Source organism: Carassius gibelio, chromosome B14 (assembly GCF_023724105.1).
Source record: "Carassius gibelio isolate Cgi1373 ecotype wild population from Czech Republic chromosome B14, carGib1.2-hapl.c, whole genome shotgun sequence".
NCBI lineage: Eukaryota > Metazoa > Chordata > Actinopteri > Cypriniformes > Cyprinidae > Carassius > Carassius gibelio.
The window spans coordinates 23,906,658-23,926,639 of NC_068409.1; the positions used below are offsets into that span (position 1 = coordinate 23,906,658).

At 35.6% G+C, this 19,982-nt stretch overlaps 1 protein-coding gene across 8 annotated transcripts in view; it reads left to right on the forward strand.

Annotated features, from left to right (window-relative positions):
* The first annotated feature begins 244 nt into the window (after positions 1-244).
* gria2b (glutamate receptor, ionotropic, AMPA 2b) overlaps positions 245-19,982 on the forward strand; it is a 31,883-nt gene continuing 12,145 nt past the window's right edge. For 4 of the 8 annotated variants that reach the window (XR_008156931.1, XM_052575080.1, XM_052575076.1 and 1 more), the window contains exons 1-4: positions 245-515; positions 613-753; positions 13,033-13,272; positions 19,689-19,885. Coding sequence is in view for 6 of the 8 variants with exons in the window: in XM_052575080.1 (XP_052431040.1) it covers positions 431-515; positions 613-753; positions 13,033-13,272; positions 19,689-19,885 (663 nt within the window). In the remaining 2 variants the exon portion in view is untranslated. The remainder of the gene's footprint in view (positions 516-612; positions 754-13,032; positions 13,273-19,688; positions 19,886-19,982) is intronic. The other 4 variants (XR_008156932.1, XM_052575075.1, XM_052575079.1 and 1 more) reach the window with 2 other exon arrangements.

Consider the following 19,982-nt stretch of genomic DNA (forward strand, 5'->3'; position numbering starts at 1 on the left):
AAAAATTAGGAAAAGGACACGTGTGTTTTGAAGTAGTTCTTAAAAAAATGATTTCTAATTTCAATCACCTCCCTGATCTCCGTGTCTGCGTGCCGAGCTCCTGTGTGTAAGTGAAGGTATCAACTCATAAGAAGGCGCGCGACTAGAGGGAGGAGAGAGAGAGATAGCGCGCGCGAGAGAGAAAGACAGACAGAGAGAGAGAGAGAGAGAGAGAGAGAGAGAGAGAGAGAGAGAGAGAGAGAGAGAGAGAGAGATCTGCATTATTCCTCCAGAAGCGGGACTGAGGCGGGAGTCCGCGATAGAGGAACCACCTGCAGACAGAAGTCGCTCTCATTCTCCAGCAACGCCTCAATATGTTACGGATGTGATTCAACACTGTAAACGGCAAATATTTCCTTCATACAGTGGGTGAACACACACTGTCGTGGAGATGCAACAGTTCAAGAATTTATCGATTTGTCTCATTTCCCTCTTATATGGGTTGACAATTGGAGGCTCTCCAAGTGTTCAAATTGGTATGTTTAGTGCGCGCGTAATTTTTTCATACAGTTAACGTTTTAATTCATTTGAACTGTATAACTGTTTAACATATATTTCGTGTGTGTCGTGCAGGGGGCTTGTTTCCGAGGGGAGCTGATCAGGAGTACAGCGCGTTTCGGATCGGAATGGTTCAGTTCGGAACGGCTGAATTTAGACTGACGCCTCACATCGACAATCTGGAAGTAGCAAACAGTTTCGCTGTAACTAACTGCTGTAAGTTATGTCATATTTTTTTTTTTTATATGAATAAACGTGATTGCATAGTTTAGATTATACAGGGCTTCGTTATTTTTGTATGTTGAACAAAATCAGATTTTGTCAATTGGAATGAAGATTCTGAAGTTATTGTGGCTATTGGTAGGAATTTGTGTATAGAGGGATGTGAAGCTGGTTTCCACAGTAACGGAGATGAGAATGAGCTCTCATCATCAGAAGCTGCTTAACCATGCTATTGTCTTCGGGTAATTTCCCTCCGATTTCGGCAAAGAAAATGCTATAAATACTATCCTTTTTGGCACAGGAAGCAAGTTTTTTTTACATTATCAAAAAAAAAAAAAAAAAAAAAAAAAAAAATATATATATATATATATATATATATATATATATATATATATATATATAATTGTAATTATGTTGTCAAATTTGAAGTTGACCCTTTCACTTGTGGCCTTTTAGTATGTTGTGTAGCTTTTTATTTTTTATTTATTTTTTAGCCTCTCTCACACACTGTTTTTGGGTACAATGGGGCGAAAGGCCCCCTGAGATAATGATGATGATGTAATTTTCTGCTAAAAAACCCGTGGCATTTTTCAAAACATCTGTCATGCTTCAGGTAATTGTTTTTCATAAGTGGGATGGAATAGATTATAGATTTGTCACGACAGATGTGCAAATTTGGCCTATATTGGCAGCTTCAGTCGCACACATTAGTGTTATAAATTGAATTATTATTGTAAGTTATGCAAAAGTGGTTATTTCATTTTTTATTAAAATAAACAGGAAAAAGTTATGTCCCAAAGGTTTTTGATGGTCTAATGCTTTAATGTGTTTAATGTCTTACAGTTAGTCCATGAAAGTAAATAATAAATAAATAATACTAAAAGAGCCCCAATTGATCTTTAGATTTTAAGTAATCATAAATGCAGATAAAATTTATGCAATTAAACATCCATGTAAAACTATGGCATAATATGTCATTTTGTAGGATTTTTTTTATTTATTTTTTGGTCTATCAGCATCATAAGGCTAGATAACATACAGTTGTCAAAACATACAGTTTATAACACATGCATAAACATGTTTGCTGTTGTTAGTGTGGGTAGCCTGTTGAGCTAGAAACGGTCAGAAGAATAAGAAGGAGAAATTTCCAATGCATGATAAACCTCTTTTATAGTTTTTTGACCATCACTGCATCCGATTTAATCAGCACAGAACTTTATGAGATGATCATGAATAAATAAAGCCTTTATTAAGTGGATCACTTATTTTTCAAGGATTTCATTTAGTATTCAGTGGGCTGTTGCTAAGCAATATTTCAAAAAGGATTCTTGTTGAAGAAAGCTCTCTTCAAAAGCTTCAGTTAACATTTTTCCTTTATGAGAACTATATGAGAACATTCTATACTATGTTTTAGTTTCCTGTTCATTACAGATGCATTTTAAACCTATTATTTGATATTGAAGCATTTATGATCTACAGTATTACTTCATTTGCAATGCATATTTATTGAAAAAAAGGAAATGTTTGAATGCCAGTTAGCCTGCAGATGTTTTCCCTGTTTGTAAAGTATGCATCCCAAGGGTTTTGTCTTTGAGAATATATGTAAATTTTGTCTTTTAACTGGGTCAGTCTTGCATAATCAAAAAAATTCTGTTTAAACTTACTTTAATCTCACCTCTCTCTAAATTGACCATTTTTCATATTTATTCTTCAAGATGAGTGTTTTGTCGTAACAGTAGGTCTTTCAGGCATTGTTCCTTTTATTTCTCACACATAAAAACCCCTAGATGGCACTATGCATTTACAGGCACCGCTTTATCGTCTCCATCTTTCCCATACAGTTTAATGTCTCCTTCCAAAAGCACCTGGGGAGATCGTATCCATCAGCAGTATTCAACCAAGACCACATTCTATGCCATTTAGATCAGTCATGATGTGTTTTATTCAACATGAAGCACGTGAAGAACACAGTGGATGTGCGACACAAATCAGCCTAGGTCTTTGGTCTCTGGTATAGGAAAGACTTCACGGTTCTTGTTGGTTTGGGAAACATTTACTCTCTAAACCTGACATTTGCTCTGTTTTGCTGGTTAGGAATGAGTCAGAATGATCTTGTTACTGAAGTATGACAACTCCAGAACAGATAGAGCGAATGGCTCAGTGTTAAATGAGACAAACAACAAGATGTGCCACCTTGGTATGAGATGCAGCTAATGAGACTCTATTGGCAAGATGCTGTGTTTTATACTAGCTCTTATCTTCAGATGTGAATCAGCCTGCTGACATTATCTGATAACCTGAAAAGCACTTGTGCTATTGTATAAATACGGCTTGGTTGTTTGTCATTGGCAGCTTCAAACTGATTTTCACTGAGAAATTTGTTCTTAACATGTGTTGAAGTAACATATTTGATGTTAAGGTGCCACGATTAAGGGCAGGTTAAGAACTATTTATAATGATAACGTTAAATAACATTCTCTGATTTTACCATGAATTCTTGTCCACCTCTCTGAACAAACAAAAAAATTCAATACAGCAAATAGGCTAGACTGACTGATAAACCCCCCCAGCTTTTAAAATGGAAGCTTTATGTTTGCAAAGGGCCTCACGAATCTAATTGAGTGGATTTATGAGTCTTCTTTATATGTATTTATTTGAATCAAGAAAGCAGATGTGCTGGTCAGCTTTCCTTAGGCTTTGCATCTATCTGGAAGACATATCTGGAGCATGTTTGCTGACATTACACAAAATATGACACAGATTAGTTGTAGATAAATACGGTTAAAGAGTCTGCCGCTCCTTGGCATTTCTTAAAGATTAATTATGAAAAGTGTGATTAATGAGATGAAAAGTGTATCTTCTAGTATAGTTATGTGCAACTCACTTTACTGTACACCAGGAAATGTGTGTTATGTATTAGTAATCATCTCTAAAAAAGTATATCTTCGAATTGATTATTTTGAATATCATTTTCTGAGTAGTTTCTCAGGACATTCATTTGCATATAAGCTGACAAATTTCCATTTGGGAGCACTGATTGATATCCACTGTGGTTTTGTGCCTGGTTCTGGAAGCACTTCCAGTGCTGGAACTCGCTTCAGTGCATTTGTGCTTCACTAAATGCTCTAACCAAGAAACATACAAACATAAACCCCTAGGAATATCAGTATCCATAAATACAGCGAGGAAGCTATCTACGCTGATCTACCTTCTCGCTGCACATCTGGTTTGGGAGTGTGTGAAGTCTATTAACCATGGGAAATAAATTAGCTGCGTGTGTTTCAATCCTTGCTTCTTGTCAGTACATACCCAGTCCTTCGACTATCTTCCGCTAACTGTGTGATTCGATCCCTTTTCAATTAAAGAGACCTGCTGTTTTTTCCTACCTGACACAGTAGGGTTCTCAGGAGTGCTCGCTCTGATCCGGCTGTCACACAGCAGCCTGGGAAAGGCTTTAGAGCTACACTGCTGGGAAAAAGCACGGAACAGAAAAAGGGCATTAGAAACTATGAATGATTTGAAGTCAGGGTCCCAAGTAAACTTTATAACACCTGCCGATGTCAAGTGAATTGTGGACATTTATTGAAATATTTATTTCTGATAAAAGTAGACACTTTTTTTCATCATTATGACAGGCTATGTCTGTCGTTAAAACTGCATCTGTCGCAGTATGACTCATATTTTCCGTTTTGGTGGCTTAATATTTTGCATTTGCATTGTCTAATATTAGCTAGACCTCATATTTTCCAACAAGGTAAAATCGGCTGAAACATTATTTTGAGCTCATGTTTTGAAGAAAGCATGCCATTAAAAAAATAAATAAAAAACCATGCATTATGTCACAGTTCCTAATGAAGTCACTAAGCAACTGATAAGTAACTTGGTTTTATAAATGCAATTAAATGCCATTTTCAGCAAGTTGGACAATGCATGAATATAACAAAAAGCAAATATGAAAGATAGAAACCAAGAAAGAAAGATGAACATGTCTGAAAGAGGCTGTGTTGGGAAGGAGTCTTCAGTGAAGTGCAGTATACAGCAGCTCCCCGCACAGGGATGACCCCCATCTATTAAAAGCACTTTTTTTTCCCTGGCTGCAGCTACATAACAGACATGGCCTGCATAAATTATCTGACAGTTCGATTTCCACTTTCTCTAGTCTTCTCATACAGAGGGAAGCAGTAATTGTGTGCCATCCAGTAAGAGCTTTTAAGGCTGAGCTGTGTGAGGCAGCATAGCTTTGTCACATTTCTGTGTAAGTCCAGTACATCATCTCATCATGACAAATGAGTGAGAGTCAGTACTGGTTAACATCTCAATATGGCCTCTCTTTTAGTCTGTGCTCAAACCTGTCATCCTCTCATGTATAAAAATGGATACTTTATAGCTCTGAACTAGAACTGCACAATTGTGGATATATAGAGAGTCACTTTTTTTTTTTCATGATAATTGTCATAATCCTAACCTGAACAGTAGGCAAATAATATGCAATTTACTACAGGTTGCTTCAACCTTTTTTTTTTTTTTTTTTTTTTTGCTTTTTAAAATAAAATTAAAATTAAAATCAGATGAATAATCCGTTGACCTGCTGATGTTTCTTAAACTCCAAATCAGCATATTAAAAATGATTTCTGAAGGATCATGTGACACTGAAGCCTGAAGTAACGATGCTGAAAATTCAACTGTGGCATCACAGAAACAAATATACTTTTTAAATCTATTTCATTCATGAACCTAGTAAACAAAGAAATAAAACATACTTTCCATTCAAGCACTATTTTTGCAGAGGCAATAATGCTAAAATTTTAAATGTGCATATTTTATGGATTTTTCAGAGGAAATGAAGAGACTTCCAGCTAGTATCCTTCACAGCCAGCGTGCCAGACTGTGCCATTGTTTCCATAGTGATGAGCTTTCCCTTATAGGAAGACTTTTCTGACGCCCTGTGGTTTATCTGTTCCTAAGCTTGTACACTTGCCACTGAATAACTCCCTTAGAATGAACATGTGTTTGTGTGTGTGTGTGTGTGTGTGTGTGTGTTTGTGTGGGTGGAATATGATTTGTACTGCCAGAGTGTGAAATCAACTTCAACACACACTTATTCTCACACACACACACACACACACACACACACACACAGGAAAGATGCACGCTCTATTCGACGGTCACCATGGAGATGCTGGGTTCCTTTAAAGAGTTGCATTTACATAATGGAAATTGCATCTATCGCCGTCGCCCTGCTGTAATCCATATAAAGTGTTCATGACTGAAATTAAGCATGACTAATCATAGTGGTTGCGCTCAGTTTGTGGTTACAGTGTGCATGTTTGAACAGGAATTCTCAGAAGTCAATTCAGAACAGTGTTTGAAAGTCCACAAACTGCTGCTATTCATGCTGACTGCATTATAATAACTTTCACCATAAGGGCTTTCACTTTATCAATCTACAGAGACAATTACATTATTTTAAGCTCATGTTTTGAAGAAAGCATGCCATTAAAAAAAAAAAACAAGACCTTAAAACACTATTAGTATAAAAAAAAAAAAAAAAAAAAAAAAAAAAACAGTGTTTTTATTCTAAATCTGATTGGCTGTGCATGTTTGATTCTAATTTCTGATCGTATGCACCATGTTCAAAGCTGCTGTAAAATGACTATAATCACATGTTCTAAATCTTGTGTACTGAAATGCCAGGATGCTGTGCAAACGACCTCCAATTAGGCTAATGAACTATTACTTATCAGAGGAAATGTTTATTATGCTAATTATTAGTAATACATGTAACTGCTTATTGAACAAAGATAATTTTATTTAAAAAAAATATAATTCACAGATAATTTTATATAAGTAGTAGAGTATTCGCATTAAAATGAATAAGGTATGTTTTAAAACAAAATTATTTTAATCAATTCAAGTTTTATTAGTCTATTCCCTTAATCAAGCTTGTTTTGCAGCCTTTGAAACATTCAGATTTTCTTCTCGCACCATTTAGTGTCTGGCTGTTGCTGTTGCTATGGAAACAGCACATCAATAATGAGCAAACATCAAGTCTCATATGTTTATTATACTGGACTCCGACTCCGAGCTACTTACAGAACCTTATTAGATGCAGAGACACATCATTGCTCTGCACTCTCTTAATCCAGCCATTTGCAGAATTTCCTCTTTGCCTGTTTTTGTCACACGCACCTGCTCTGCATTCAACCTTCAATGTGTGCCTGAATTCTCTGATCTTACTGATACGGATCAGCTAAATTACTAAGAAAAACGAAACAAAACATTGGCATCAACGTTGTTAAGGTTAACCTAAAATGGAAACTATTAAAAATAATTTTCATTAACTGAAATAAAGTTTAAATAAAAAAATGTAATATTGGATCAAAAATAAACGTAAAAAAAAAAAAAAAAAAAAAAAAAAAAAAAAAAAATATATATATATATATATATATATATATATATATATATATATATATATATATATATATATATATATATATATACTATTATTTTATATACATAAAATAATAGAAATGCTGTATTGGCAATCACCTGAAACAAAATAATTTAATATAAAACCATAAGCACGTCAAAATTACATAAAAATATACATATATAAAAATATATACATGTATATAGAAAAGCTATTTCAAAATATTAATAAATGCAGTGGTCACACTTTATTTTAAGGTCCAATTCTCGCCATTAACAAACCATTAACTATGACTTTTGCCTCAATAAACTCCTAATTTGCTGTTTATTAATATAGATGTAGATGTAGACTATGGTCTTGCAGAATATTTGCTTTAAACAGCCAATGTGTTAATGACAGGCTTATAAGCAACTAGTTAATACTGAGAATTGATCCCTGTACTAAAGCGTAATAATACTTTACAAATAATGTCTATATAATACTGGTTTGTACAGTACAAGTAAATAGAAATAAAAACATCGTTGCCAATACAATATTTACATTTTGTTTTTGCTAAAATATTTGATAATATTATAATATTATATAAATATAAATATATAAATAATATATAATATTTAATGTTCTTGTAGCTCAAGTGGTAGAGCATTGCGTTATGAAGCGCAAGATTGGGGATTCGATTCCCCGGGAACACATGATAGGTCAAAATTGATAGCCTGAATGCACTGTAAGTCGCTTTGGATAAAAGCGTCTGCTAATTGCATACATTTAAATTTTACATTTAATATTTCTGAATCACCCACCCCAAACAAACACTATTGGTTGCAAGTGTAAGGTTGGTGTAATCTTTTATTTTTTCTTAGTTTTTAATTAACATAGCTCGGATAGAATAAAATAATTTCACATCAAAAATTGCAAAGTATTATCATTTATTAATTTTATAAAGAACACTTTGTTTTTAATCGGTAAATCACTCTCCATTTTCAGATGACATGATTATGTGTTGAAACATGTTTTGTTTGAACTTTTGCCCCATGTGTTTAAAATCAGATTTTTAGGTCAGGTCTTAAAGGTCAGGCTTTTGTCTGTTTTACCTCCCCCTATCTTTTTAGCATGCCTCTATCCGGTCTCTGTAAACAAGAGGGTTTGCAGGGGACTGAGGCTCTCTGTGTTTCCATGGAGCAGCTGCAGGAAGAGACTGTGAGAACCGCATCCATCCCACAATGCTCCTCTTAAACCAATGGCAGGAATGTGTCCGCTCAGACATGTCTGCTCACATAAACTTGCTTTTATACGCAGAGACCCATACGGACTTAAACGCACCCACAGGACCACACCATAACAGCCAGAGCCTATTAAATCTGACCAAAACCAGCCATCTCAGCATTCACATCCTTAGCACATCATACTGTGAAAAGAGACGGAGTAATGTACTGCAGACCATAAAAAAGCAACCACAATTCTGTTGGCTAGCAGTACGGACCCTATGAAAAGGTTTGGTAAGCAGCGATAAGGTGGCATATGCAATTCATTATTATGTCAACACATAAGAGGCGGAGAAACACAAAAAATTATCACGCTAACAAATCAACATTTAATTCGACTATACCGTGCACACTCTCAGTTAGTTCAAAGAAACAAATAATAAAATGAAAAAAAAAAAAAAAAACTAATTAAAAATGATAATGAGGACTTATGGAGGAGTACGTATAATGCTTTTATGTGGCACCTATATCAGTGTGAACAAGTGATTTGTGCTTATGTGTAACATATTCCACAATATTGTGGAAACAATTTTCGCTTTAGTTAATGTAATTTTAAATTCAGAGTAAACAGTACATTCAATACTATAATGTATACTAAAATGAACTCCGCAAGCTACAAGTCCATCAAGGAACACATTTTGGAAGCAGACTTGATCGCAGGTCCAGGAAATAGAAGCCCTATAGAACAGAATGTGTCAGATGCAAGAAAATAAGGCCAACTAATGAGGACAGCTAAATATACCACTACAGGCATTCTGTTCGCTCGCTCTCTCTCTCTCTCATCTCTCTCTCATCTCTCTCTCTCTCTCTCTCTCTGTCTCTCTCGCTCTTTCTGAAGGTTACCTTGCTTTCATTACACCAGGACACATTTAATATCAGCTCTATGATCAGGCCCGGTGAGCCCATATAGAGCTGTATCCATGGTTTAGACCATCGTAATCTTCATAGAAGACACATCAATTTTAGGGTACAAAAACTCAGGGCTAGGGTACAAAAACTCAGAAATTCTGTCATTATTTTGTTCACCCTCATGTTTTTCTGACCCCAATTGCTTTTAGAATGATTATTACAACAATACATTTATAATCAAATGCAAAAAGCAAACAATAATAGCCCTTTTATGTATTTTTTGTCCTTTTTTAGCTCTTCAGACTCTGGGCTTGTGCATAAGTTACAACTTAGACTAGTTGCAGCATAAAGGTGCACTATAACTACTTTTTTATTGCACCAACATTTAGATGAAACCTAACCATTATATATAAACTATATAGACAGTTCTGTCCATGATTAATGGTAGGGATTCAAACAGCTGATTAATTGAATAATTCCATAAGTAAAATTCTTTAGGCATGTATGATCATGTACAAGAAAGGGAACATTATGTGAATAAATGAAATAAAAAATAAAATCCATTCTAAACAGCACACCTCCAAGTACATGTCAAATAAAATCAATCATGATTAATTAATGTGATGTTTGTGTGTGTGTGTCAGTATGTATTTATTGATATTGCTGTCAAATACCATTTTGAAAGTATGAGTATGAGTTTGCAATGTCTTGGGGTGAGCCAACTGTTCCTGTAAGACCTAACTAGTTGTAGTTACAGAAAAGTGTGACATAATACTTGTCCCTTGACAGAATTAGATACAAATAATTTCCAACTACACCATGTAGTCTTTGTTCTTCCACACAGTATTTTTTTTAGAGAATATAGAGATTTGAATAGCACTCTTAAGAGACACAAAATTTCAATGAAATGTAAAAATAATGACAAGAAATGAAATAAATATGCAGAGCTCGGAAGCATTAGCTATTAACAGCATGAAGTAATTTATCCACACACTCCACTTGTTAGGGTTGTTTCTGTATGCTAATGACTCTATGCCATTGAAAAGCAGTCATATGTGACAGTGTCATTAATGGCTTCTCGAGTCTCATTCGCTCTCTGTATGGTGGCAGTCTTGCTCATGATTAAAAGACTTTAATAAGACCTACATCTACTGTTCTTTCACACTTGACTGACTGGGCCATACAAACATTTAAATCAAAGTTTGTGTTAATTACACACTGTAGCACACATATTGAGAAATGGGTTATATAGGGGATTCTTTATATTATAGAGGCACTATAAACCCTTAAAATCTTATAATAATAATAATAATAATAATAATAATAATAATAATAATAATAATAATAATAATAATAATAATAATAATAATAAATAAATCTATTCACTTATATAATGATATAATGTCATAATAATAATAAAAATATATAAAAAAAAAAATTATAAATCAATCAGAATACTTTACAATAATGATGCAAAACTTAATTGATTACAATTTCTGCCCTCTACTTCACTGCCCTGCTAGAGATGTGCGCTCATTTCAAATGTGTATTTTATATTATTACATTTTTTCAAGTAATATAACTACTTTTAATAGTTTTCTCAAATATATTCTAATGAAAAAATGCAAGGTTGTGCGTCTCTAGTTTGAATATAAATCTATTATATAGGAAATAATAATTAAATAGACATCAGTTTGAGGCTATTATAATATGCCCTTTAAAACTACAATTCATATACAATTCATATAGGGAATGGAACAGTTCCCCTAATCGAAGTATAACTCGGAATGTATTGAGGTCGACTGCAAGCAATAATTGGCAGCATAATAAAGAAACAGTCCCATTATTTTTAGACAGTAATAGCCTGAGGAAAGGCAATTCGAAAGTGCATTTTTTATCTGTACTTAACATCCTTTCTCACCGATTTTGTTGTAATACAGCTGGTAATTTGAAAAAAAAAAAAATTCATGTGTTCATTGTGTTCATGGAGTTCATGTGGAATATTAAAAGCATGTCTGGTAGATGACATTTGCATTGAATAGTTATCAAATGTAGCTTTATATGCTTGTATCAGCACTAGCATGCCACATTTTGTTGATTCATCAACCATTTACCAGATGACCTCCTCTGACCCATCAGATGACCTGACCTCTTCTTGCCCCTCTGATTGTTAGATCAATGCAAATGTTGAAACTGGTTAGAGATGAGAATGTTTTATGCTCATAAATGCTTTCAACTATGCTGCTTGACCTAGTTCATTAGGCTGATCCAACACACTCTGAGAGGCACACTCATTAAGGACAGGGCTAAGAGCAGCTGCGTACTTTTGCTTTATGATCTGTCACATGCCATGGAGAAGTGTCTACTGTATAAAATGGATACATGGAGGTGACAGGCAGAAAGGTGTCTTGGGAAATAGCGACAGTCCGGGTTGAAAATAGAGCTGTTGTCGTGGGTGGGGGAAGTGGGGGAAGGGAAAATATTCCAGAGGCTCAGAGCCAGATGGTCATTGATATAGAGGTGGCCCAGTTACAGGATGTTATACCATCTCAGGAACATGAGGACGCACTGTACTTGCAGTCTTTTGCAGCTACGTTTGTCTTGGTGTGATTTATGAGGATGCTCAGCATGAGTGACACAAAGACTCATTAGCGGCCAACAAACAGCCCTTATTAGTAATACTGTTGCTCTTGCTCATATCCTGAGGCTTTGACCAGACAACAGGATCAAGATGGCAGTGATTACAAAATTAATAAAAATAAGTGTTTGTACCATCATCTGTCATCATAAGTCGTAATTTTGTCAGCAAGTCTAATTACAAAAGGCCTTAAGTTGATTACACTGATTGCAATGCGTATTTCATCAATACATTTGCTTATGTCAACCCTCAGTAATAACCTTCATCTTTTACTTCTGCTGACTTCACATCATATAGGAACAAAGAAGTTTACATTCTTCCAAAGTAGAATTAATTTGATCAGTACATTAAACAACATTGAAAAAACAGTGGATCCTAACTAGATTATATTTTTCTGCATTTTCTTTTTCTTATTGTATGTAAATCTTTATGATAAAAAATACATTAAATTAATAATGTTTAAATAATACAACAATATAATAATTTTATTTAAAAATTACAATTGAGGTATAGAAGCATGTACCTGAACGTTTATTAAATGTTTACTTTATGCTACTATTTAATATAGATTTTTTTCCAAAATATTTAGTGAATTAAAAAAAAAAATATTCACATACTTCTTGATAACATTTTACTTAATAAGCATCATTTTATAATGATTTTGCATGTCTCTCAGAGATTTTGACGAAATAAAAAGCTATGCCATAACTATTTGAAAATAACTTTTATTTCATACTAAGTATACTTGAAATCCATTAACATTTTTTATTGGCATGTCACTTAAGAATTACTGATTTAAAAATATTATCAAACTTCATTTGGAGTTTTTCTTTATTGCACAATACACATTTTAATATTATGCCTAAAATCTGTTTAAATATCACTATTAAATATGATCTTTGTATAATAATCAGTCCCACATAAATATGCGCATGTATTTGTAGAATACTTTCAAATACATTTTAGTATTTTTAATTATTTATTTTTACACTAGGGGAGGGAAGAATCTTTACAAATGAGATCCTACAGTTTTGCAAGACTCTCATGATGTGTTACTTTTCCATCCGATTCTAATTGATTCTCCTTTTTTACAGTCTGTTCTCAGTTCTCAAGAGGAGTTTATGCTATTTTTGGATTTTATGACAAGAAGTCAGTGAACACAATAACGTCGTTCTGCGGGACACTGCACGTCTCCTTCATCACACCAAGCTTTCCCTTGGACGGAAATCAGCAGTTTATCATTCAGATGCGACCAGACATCAAAGGGCCTCTCCTGAGTCTCATTGAGTACTACAAATGGGACAAGTTTGCCTACCTGTACGACAGTGACCGAGGTAAGGCACTGCGCTGCATTATTCAACACCACATAAACATGACGTGTGTGAGCTAAGGAAAAATAACAGGCTTACTTTTAAATAGGATTCCATTTGAGTTTTGCAAGTGGGAAGGCTTTCAGGCACATCAGCTGATTTGTTGTTTAGCCCAAATCATCACTTTTGGATAAAGCCATTCCTTTAGCATTTTAAAATAAATATGAGTAAAGTGTCTCAGTAAAGTGTTCAGCATGGGGCATCATTAAAATGCAGGGCTTGGGACAGTATTATATTTCACACAGTATTATGATGCTATATAAAAGCAATTGACAATATTTGATGCTACAGATAAGATTATGGCGGTTGCATTCAGGATATTCATATTTAAGGATATTAGCCTGTCAGAAGGCATATCTACATGAACCTCAGGTTTATTTTGCACCTTGAGCTGGAGTGAGCAGGATCCAGCATTATTAAAGGTTCATTTTGTGTCTGTTGGACCTACTGGCATTTGTTTTGCAGCTTGTTATTTGCCTCAAGCTCATCTATGTCTCTCACTCTCCTTTTTTATCAATCTCCCTTATGTCTTACTCATTTTCCTCTATGTCACCCTCTAATTCTCACTTTCTTTGATGGTTGTGGAGGTTGAGAGTTGTGTGGCACTAATGAGAACGGTTGACGTGAGTCTCTGAGGACCGTGGTGTCGTAAATGACCGTAATGGTGATGTTTTATTAACTGTGAGGTTGCTACTTTTAACTTTTCCTGTGATGAAGATCAGCATGCACACAATGTGTCATTTATCATTTATGAATATTAATTATGTATACATAACCCAATGTTCCCAAAAATCCTCTTTGTGTGTGCATTCGCTTGTATGCCTTTGTGACTGTTTGCTTTTGTAGCGGGCTGAATCTGCATTATTTATTTTGACTTGTGTGGTTGTGTATGTGGGATGAAATATGCACCTTGACGCACGCATTTACATGACTTGTCATACTAATTAGGTCAACCGACGCTGCATTCCCATGGTAACCATTGTGCTGTGTGTGTTATTAATGTGTTGGTGTTACTGTGTGAGAGCAGCAGCACAGCGCCTGTGGTCATGATAGTTTTCACTGGTGAGATCGGTCAAAAATGCAAACTTAATGCCAAATTCAGTATTCCTCCAGTCCTCCATTTGTGCAAATAATGTGGAAGATTTAAGATTTGTAACAGGATGTGCACTGCATCTTATAGGGTACGTAATATACTGTGTATTTACAGATGATTTACATGCTGTGGTTGATTCAGTACCATGTTCAGTGTGAAATTGATCAATTTGAAACAAGTTCAGTTCAGCTTAAGCAGTTCTACAAAAAGCAGCGATCTCATTATTAAACAACACACTTTCTCAGATATCACCACATTCAGTCATGTCATGAGTTTACTTAAAAATTGCTCGATTAAAATGATGACTTGTGAGTAAGCCTTTTTTAGTGGTACAGTACACATCCATGTCTGCAACCTTCATTACACTTGTGGAAAGATTTGTTGAATAGTAGTCTAAAAGAGGGTAATTATGATTAATAAAGTTGATTAAGAAAGTATATATATATATATATATATATATATATATATATATATATATATATATATATATATGTGTGTATATATATTAGGGGTGTAACGGTTCACAAAATTCACGGTTCGGTTCGATACGATACACTGATGTCACGGTTCGGTTCGGTTCGGTTCGATACGTTTTAGATACAGCAAAATGTAAAAACATCTCAACTTTTCAGAATGCCGCAAGCGCACCGCGGGTCATGTGACAAGAACCAACCAATCAGCTTCATCCTTTCCCGTAACAACGTTGAGAGCTCAGCCAAGATGAAGGAACAGCTGATCATAGTTGTATATGGATTGCAATTTTGAAATAAATTCAGTAGCAGAGCTACTGCAAGCGATTTTTAGAGCTGCAAATCCATTTATCCTTCGCTGAAATTTCCGCGTCTCATGGAGAGAGCACGTCATTGTTGCTTAGCAAAGACAGACGCCTCATGAGCGCTTCTGCCCGAGCGCTTTGGAAAGGAGGAGAAAGACGCGCTTAGCGTTTTCCACGCGTTTTTAGGCACGATATGTGAACGGCCCCTAAGGCGCTCGCTCACTCAGCACGCGCTGAAGGCTCGTTGCAAAATGTCTAATGCATTTAACAGACCAGAAATATAAGATCCTAAAATAACCAACAGGTCTGGTGTTTGGGTTGGATTCCCTGTAAGCTATAGTGTCTAAATGCTGCAGGGATAGTTTGCTGCGTGCAAGTTTCTCCTTTTTTTCGTCTTTTCCCAGATAGTACTGACGCATATATCCCAGATATTCCCGCTGGTTTTTTTTTTTTTTTTTTTTGTAATCCCGCTGGTGTACCCTGTCATGTTGCAGATGCGACATACCGTTGTTTTTTTATCCACCACTCTCTTGCCATCACCATTATAGCTTAAAGGGAATCCAAAGTGCACCCAAACACCAGACCTGTTGGTTATTGGAGGATCTTCTCATTTCTAGTCTGTTAAACGCATTGGCTATTTTGCAACGAGCCTTCAGCGTGTACTGAGTGAGCGAGCGCCTGCTGAGTAGCCTAACATAAACATATAAGATGGTGTTTTTTTCTTCTTCGGGAGTGTCAGGGGCGTTGCCTGTTACGTTGTTTGGGTTATTGGGCTACCTTGTTGAACGCATATCATTATATTTCTTTCTCTCTCTTTTTTTTTTTTTTTTCAAATATAATTAATTACTCCAACGAACCGTTCGGTATACATAATGCGTACCGCGTACCGAACCGAAAGCGTCGTACCGAACGGTTCAATACGAATACGCGTATCGTTACACCCCTAATATATATATATATATATATATATATATATATATATATATATATATATTTCATTCATTTTTTCAAGTCAATCACACACCACTGCATTTTTTAACCCAGATAACCTTCACAGATACAGCGATACACACTTGTTGCCTCATTATATAAACTGTGCATGTTTTTAGTAAAGAAATGGCTGATGGGTTGATAAAGAGTTTATTCAAGCCTGATATTGAGAACTTTAGCAGGAAACAAATTCATAATTTATAGTCCTAGAAAAGCTTTTATTTTTAAACCACAGAGTGTGGAAGTGAAAGTGGCTGGTGGCCAGGGTGGTAGTTGTTGTGCTTATATAAATTAAGTGAAGGTTCCAGTTAATTGTTCTGTTCAGAGGCGTAGATGTGAAGACGTGATGGATTTTTTCAGCCTGCTGGGTGCTTTCTGCATGACTGTTGATCGCTTTAGATACTTTCTTCATCACTTACCTGGTGGAGATGCCAGCATCCTTTTTCACTGGATGCTGATGAGCAGTGAAGTGATGGTAGCCGGGGGTCATTTCGTCACTCTTACTGCTGCTCATGTGGATCTGGCGTGTCGCTGTCCATGGTCCTGGAACACATGAGACAGGGGACCCAGAGTGAAGCTGACACACTCATATAGCCTCACAAACGCTCTCTTGTGCTTGTTAGGTGGTGTTGTCATTAGGGACAGGTGCATGACAAAAGAGAAATATGCTTAGAACTGAAAAAGATGCTAGAGCACCAGAATTCCTGTTTCAGCAGGTCATTAAATCTTAAAGATTTTCTGGATTGTAATTTTTTTAGTCAAGTCAACTCAAGTCACATTTATATATATAGCACTTTTAACAATATAGATATTTTAACAAAGCAACTGAACAACATTAAATAGGAAAATGGTGTGTCAATAAAGCAAAAAGGAAGTTAATCATTTAATTAAATGATGTCATCATACAGATCAGTTCAGTTTAAATAGTATCTGTGCAATCAAGTCAGATCGCTGATACCACGAAATCGCTGGTAATTAAGTGTCCCCTACTAAGCAAGCCAGAGGCGACAGCGGCAAGGAACCAAATCTCCATCGGTGACAGAATGGAGAGAAAACCTTGGGAGAAACCAGGCACAGTCGGGGGGACTGTACTCCTCTGGCCAGTATAAACCAGCAGTTAAATTCCAAGCTGCAGCAAAGTCAGACTGTGCAGAGGACTCATCTGTTTCCTGTGGTCTTGTACCAATGGCCATCTTCTCGCTGCTGTAGATCGTAATGTTTTCTCTTGGTTCTTGGTTCTAAATAAATGCGACTTATAGTCCAGTGCGACTTATATATGTTTTTTTTTCTCGTCATGACGTATTTTTGGACTGATGCGACTTATACTTTGGTACGACTTAAAGTCCGAAAAATATGGTAGTTGTCTTGGTCTCCGTTGACATTCAAAATTGTAGAGGTACTAGATCCGGGTGACTGCAGAGACCATCTGATCTGGATACAGACTGGATCTGTTGCTACAGTAACCTCGGAATTAGAGAGAAACAGACTAATATTAGCGCAGATTCCATTCTTCGTACGATGTAGCAAACACATCGGGTGTTATGGGAAGTGTTCCCAGTTCCGGTTTTCCTAATTAATGCAGCCTAAAAAACGGATTTGAATATTAAAAATGTGTTAGTGTGTTATGTGCAAACCAGATTAAAGAGGTGGGTCTTTAATCTAGATTTAAATTGACAGAGTGTGTCTGCCTCCCGGACAATGTTAGGTAGGTTATTCCAGAGTTTGGGCGGTAAATGGGAAAAGGATCTGCCACCTGCAGTTGATTTTGATATTCTAGGTAATATCAAATTGCCTGAGTTTTGAAAATGCATTGGATGTGGAGGAGAATAGTGCAACAAAAGCTTGTTCAAATACTGAGGTGCTAAACCATTCAGGGCTTAATCTATACGATGTTTGATATGGAGCCAGTGCAGTGTTGACAGAACTGTGCTAATATGGTCATACTTCCTGGTTCTAGTAAGAACTCTACCTGCTGGATTTTGGATTAGCTGGAGTCTGTTTATTAAGCTTGCAGAACAACCACTCAATTAATCATTACAATAATCAACCTTGAGGTCATGAACGCACCCATTAATATATCTCTACATGAGACATGCATCTACATTTGACATTGAGAGCATGGGTCGTAATTTAGATATATTTTTGAGATGGAAAAATGCTAAATGTTTGATCTTGAAGGACAGTCACTGCTCCCCATCTCCTTTTACTTCATCTTCTCTTGGTGATTTTCTTTGTTTTATAGTGTCTTATATAATCAATGAAGGATTGACTGTGCACAAAGACTAATTTTCCCTCACTGTGATGTGAGACTCATCCATAACCCCTGCATAATTGGGATGGCTAATTAAATCAGTGTAACATCCCTGAATATCTAAAAAAGATCCAGCTGCGAAGTGCTTATGGAAAGACAATGAGATTATGGAATACAGCCGACATCACGTTCAATAATGGTTGTGGTTCAGTAACAGACCACTACATAAAATAATATAATACATGCTAAAAATAAACAATTGTTTAAAATATGGCACCCATCTATCTATCTATTAAAAAGCATAAACATATTTCAGACCATAACTTTTGAATGGTTGAGTAAATGTCAAATGCGTTATTATTGCTGTTGTTATTTTTATTTTGCCCAAATAAGTGTTACAATTCTAAATCTTTTTACATTTCAAATGACTAATTCTTATTTATTGATTTATTTTGTATTTTTTTTTACATATCAGCTAGCAAATTAAACAAATTCCTATTGAGTCAGGATTTGCCTGCAAATGGTTCAATTTTCAGCTTCTATGTCACCCATCGGGCATTCTTAGATTCAGAAGTGATTTTGGAGTGTGCTGGAACAATAATGATCAGAAGTGCTATCATCTCATTTGCTTCTTAGGTTTTAAGTGACCCACATCAGGATTTCCTAGATTGAGAAGTGGTTTTGGAGTGTGCTGGAGTAACAATGCATTTCAATGCTCACATCTCATTTGTTTGCACTAATGGCCCTTACTAACGAGCTTTTAATCACTTATCTCCAAGAATAGCTGTAAGCCTTGATCCTCATGTCTCTAAGCTACACCTTTAACCAAGGTTAAACACATTGTGCCTCACACTCCCTTAGATTTTGTCCACGGTTAATGTACTCTGTTGACACACTGTTTTTATATTCTTGCAAATCAAATGCACATATCTAGCATACAATATCTAGCAAAAAAAGAACTGAAAATGCCAATTTTAGAGTCTTATTTTCTTTATCAAATCCTCCATGGAGTATTATTAAGGATGTAACTGGCCACCAATGATTCAAAATGGTCTGAAGTACTGTAAATCATGCAAAGAAACTGAAACAGTTACATAAGAAAACAACATATCATGAGAGCTAAGCCCAAAAGTTGCCTAAAATGTTGCACATTTCTTTGCAGAGTTGACTTTATTTCAATAATTTTTAAGCAGCCTAGTTTGACCTTTGTAGCTTTTATTGCTTCCTAGCATCTTCTAAAAACCTAATCTGTTCCTCATCTTCATAATCAGGACTTACCACTCTCCAAGTTGTGCTGGACACAGCAGCAGAGAAGAAATGGCAGGTGACCGCCATCAATGTGGGCAACATGAAGGATGACAGGAAGGATGAAGCATATCGCTCACTCTTTCAGGACCTAGAAAACAAGAAGGAGCGCAGAGTGATTCTTGACTGTGAACAGGACAAAGTTAAAGATATCATGGAACAGGTATACATATCAACTGATGCACTGAATAGTTCTGATGTAATCAACGTTATCTTAGCATACAGTATTTCAGCTCAAAAAATGTGCTCAAAATTTGAGC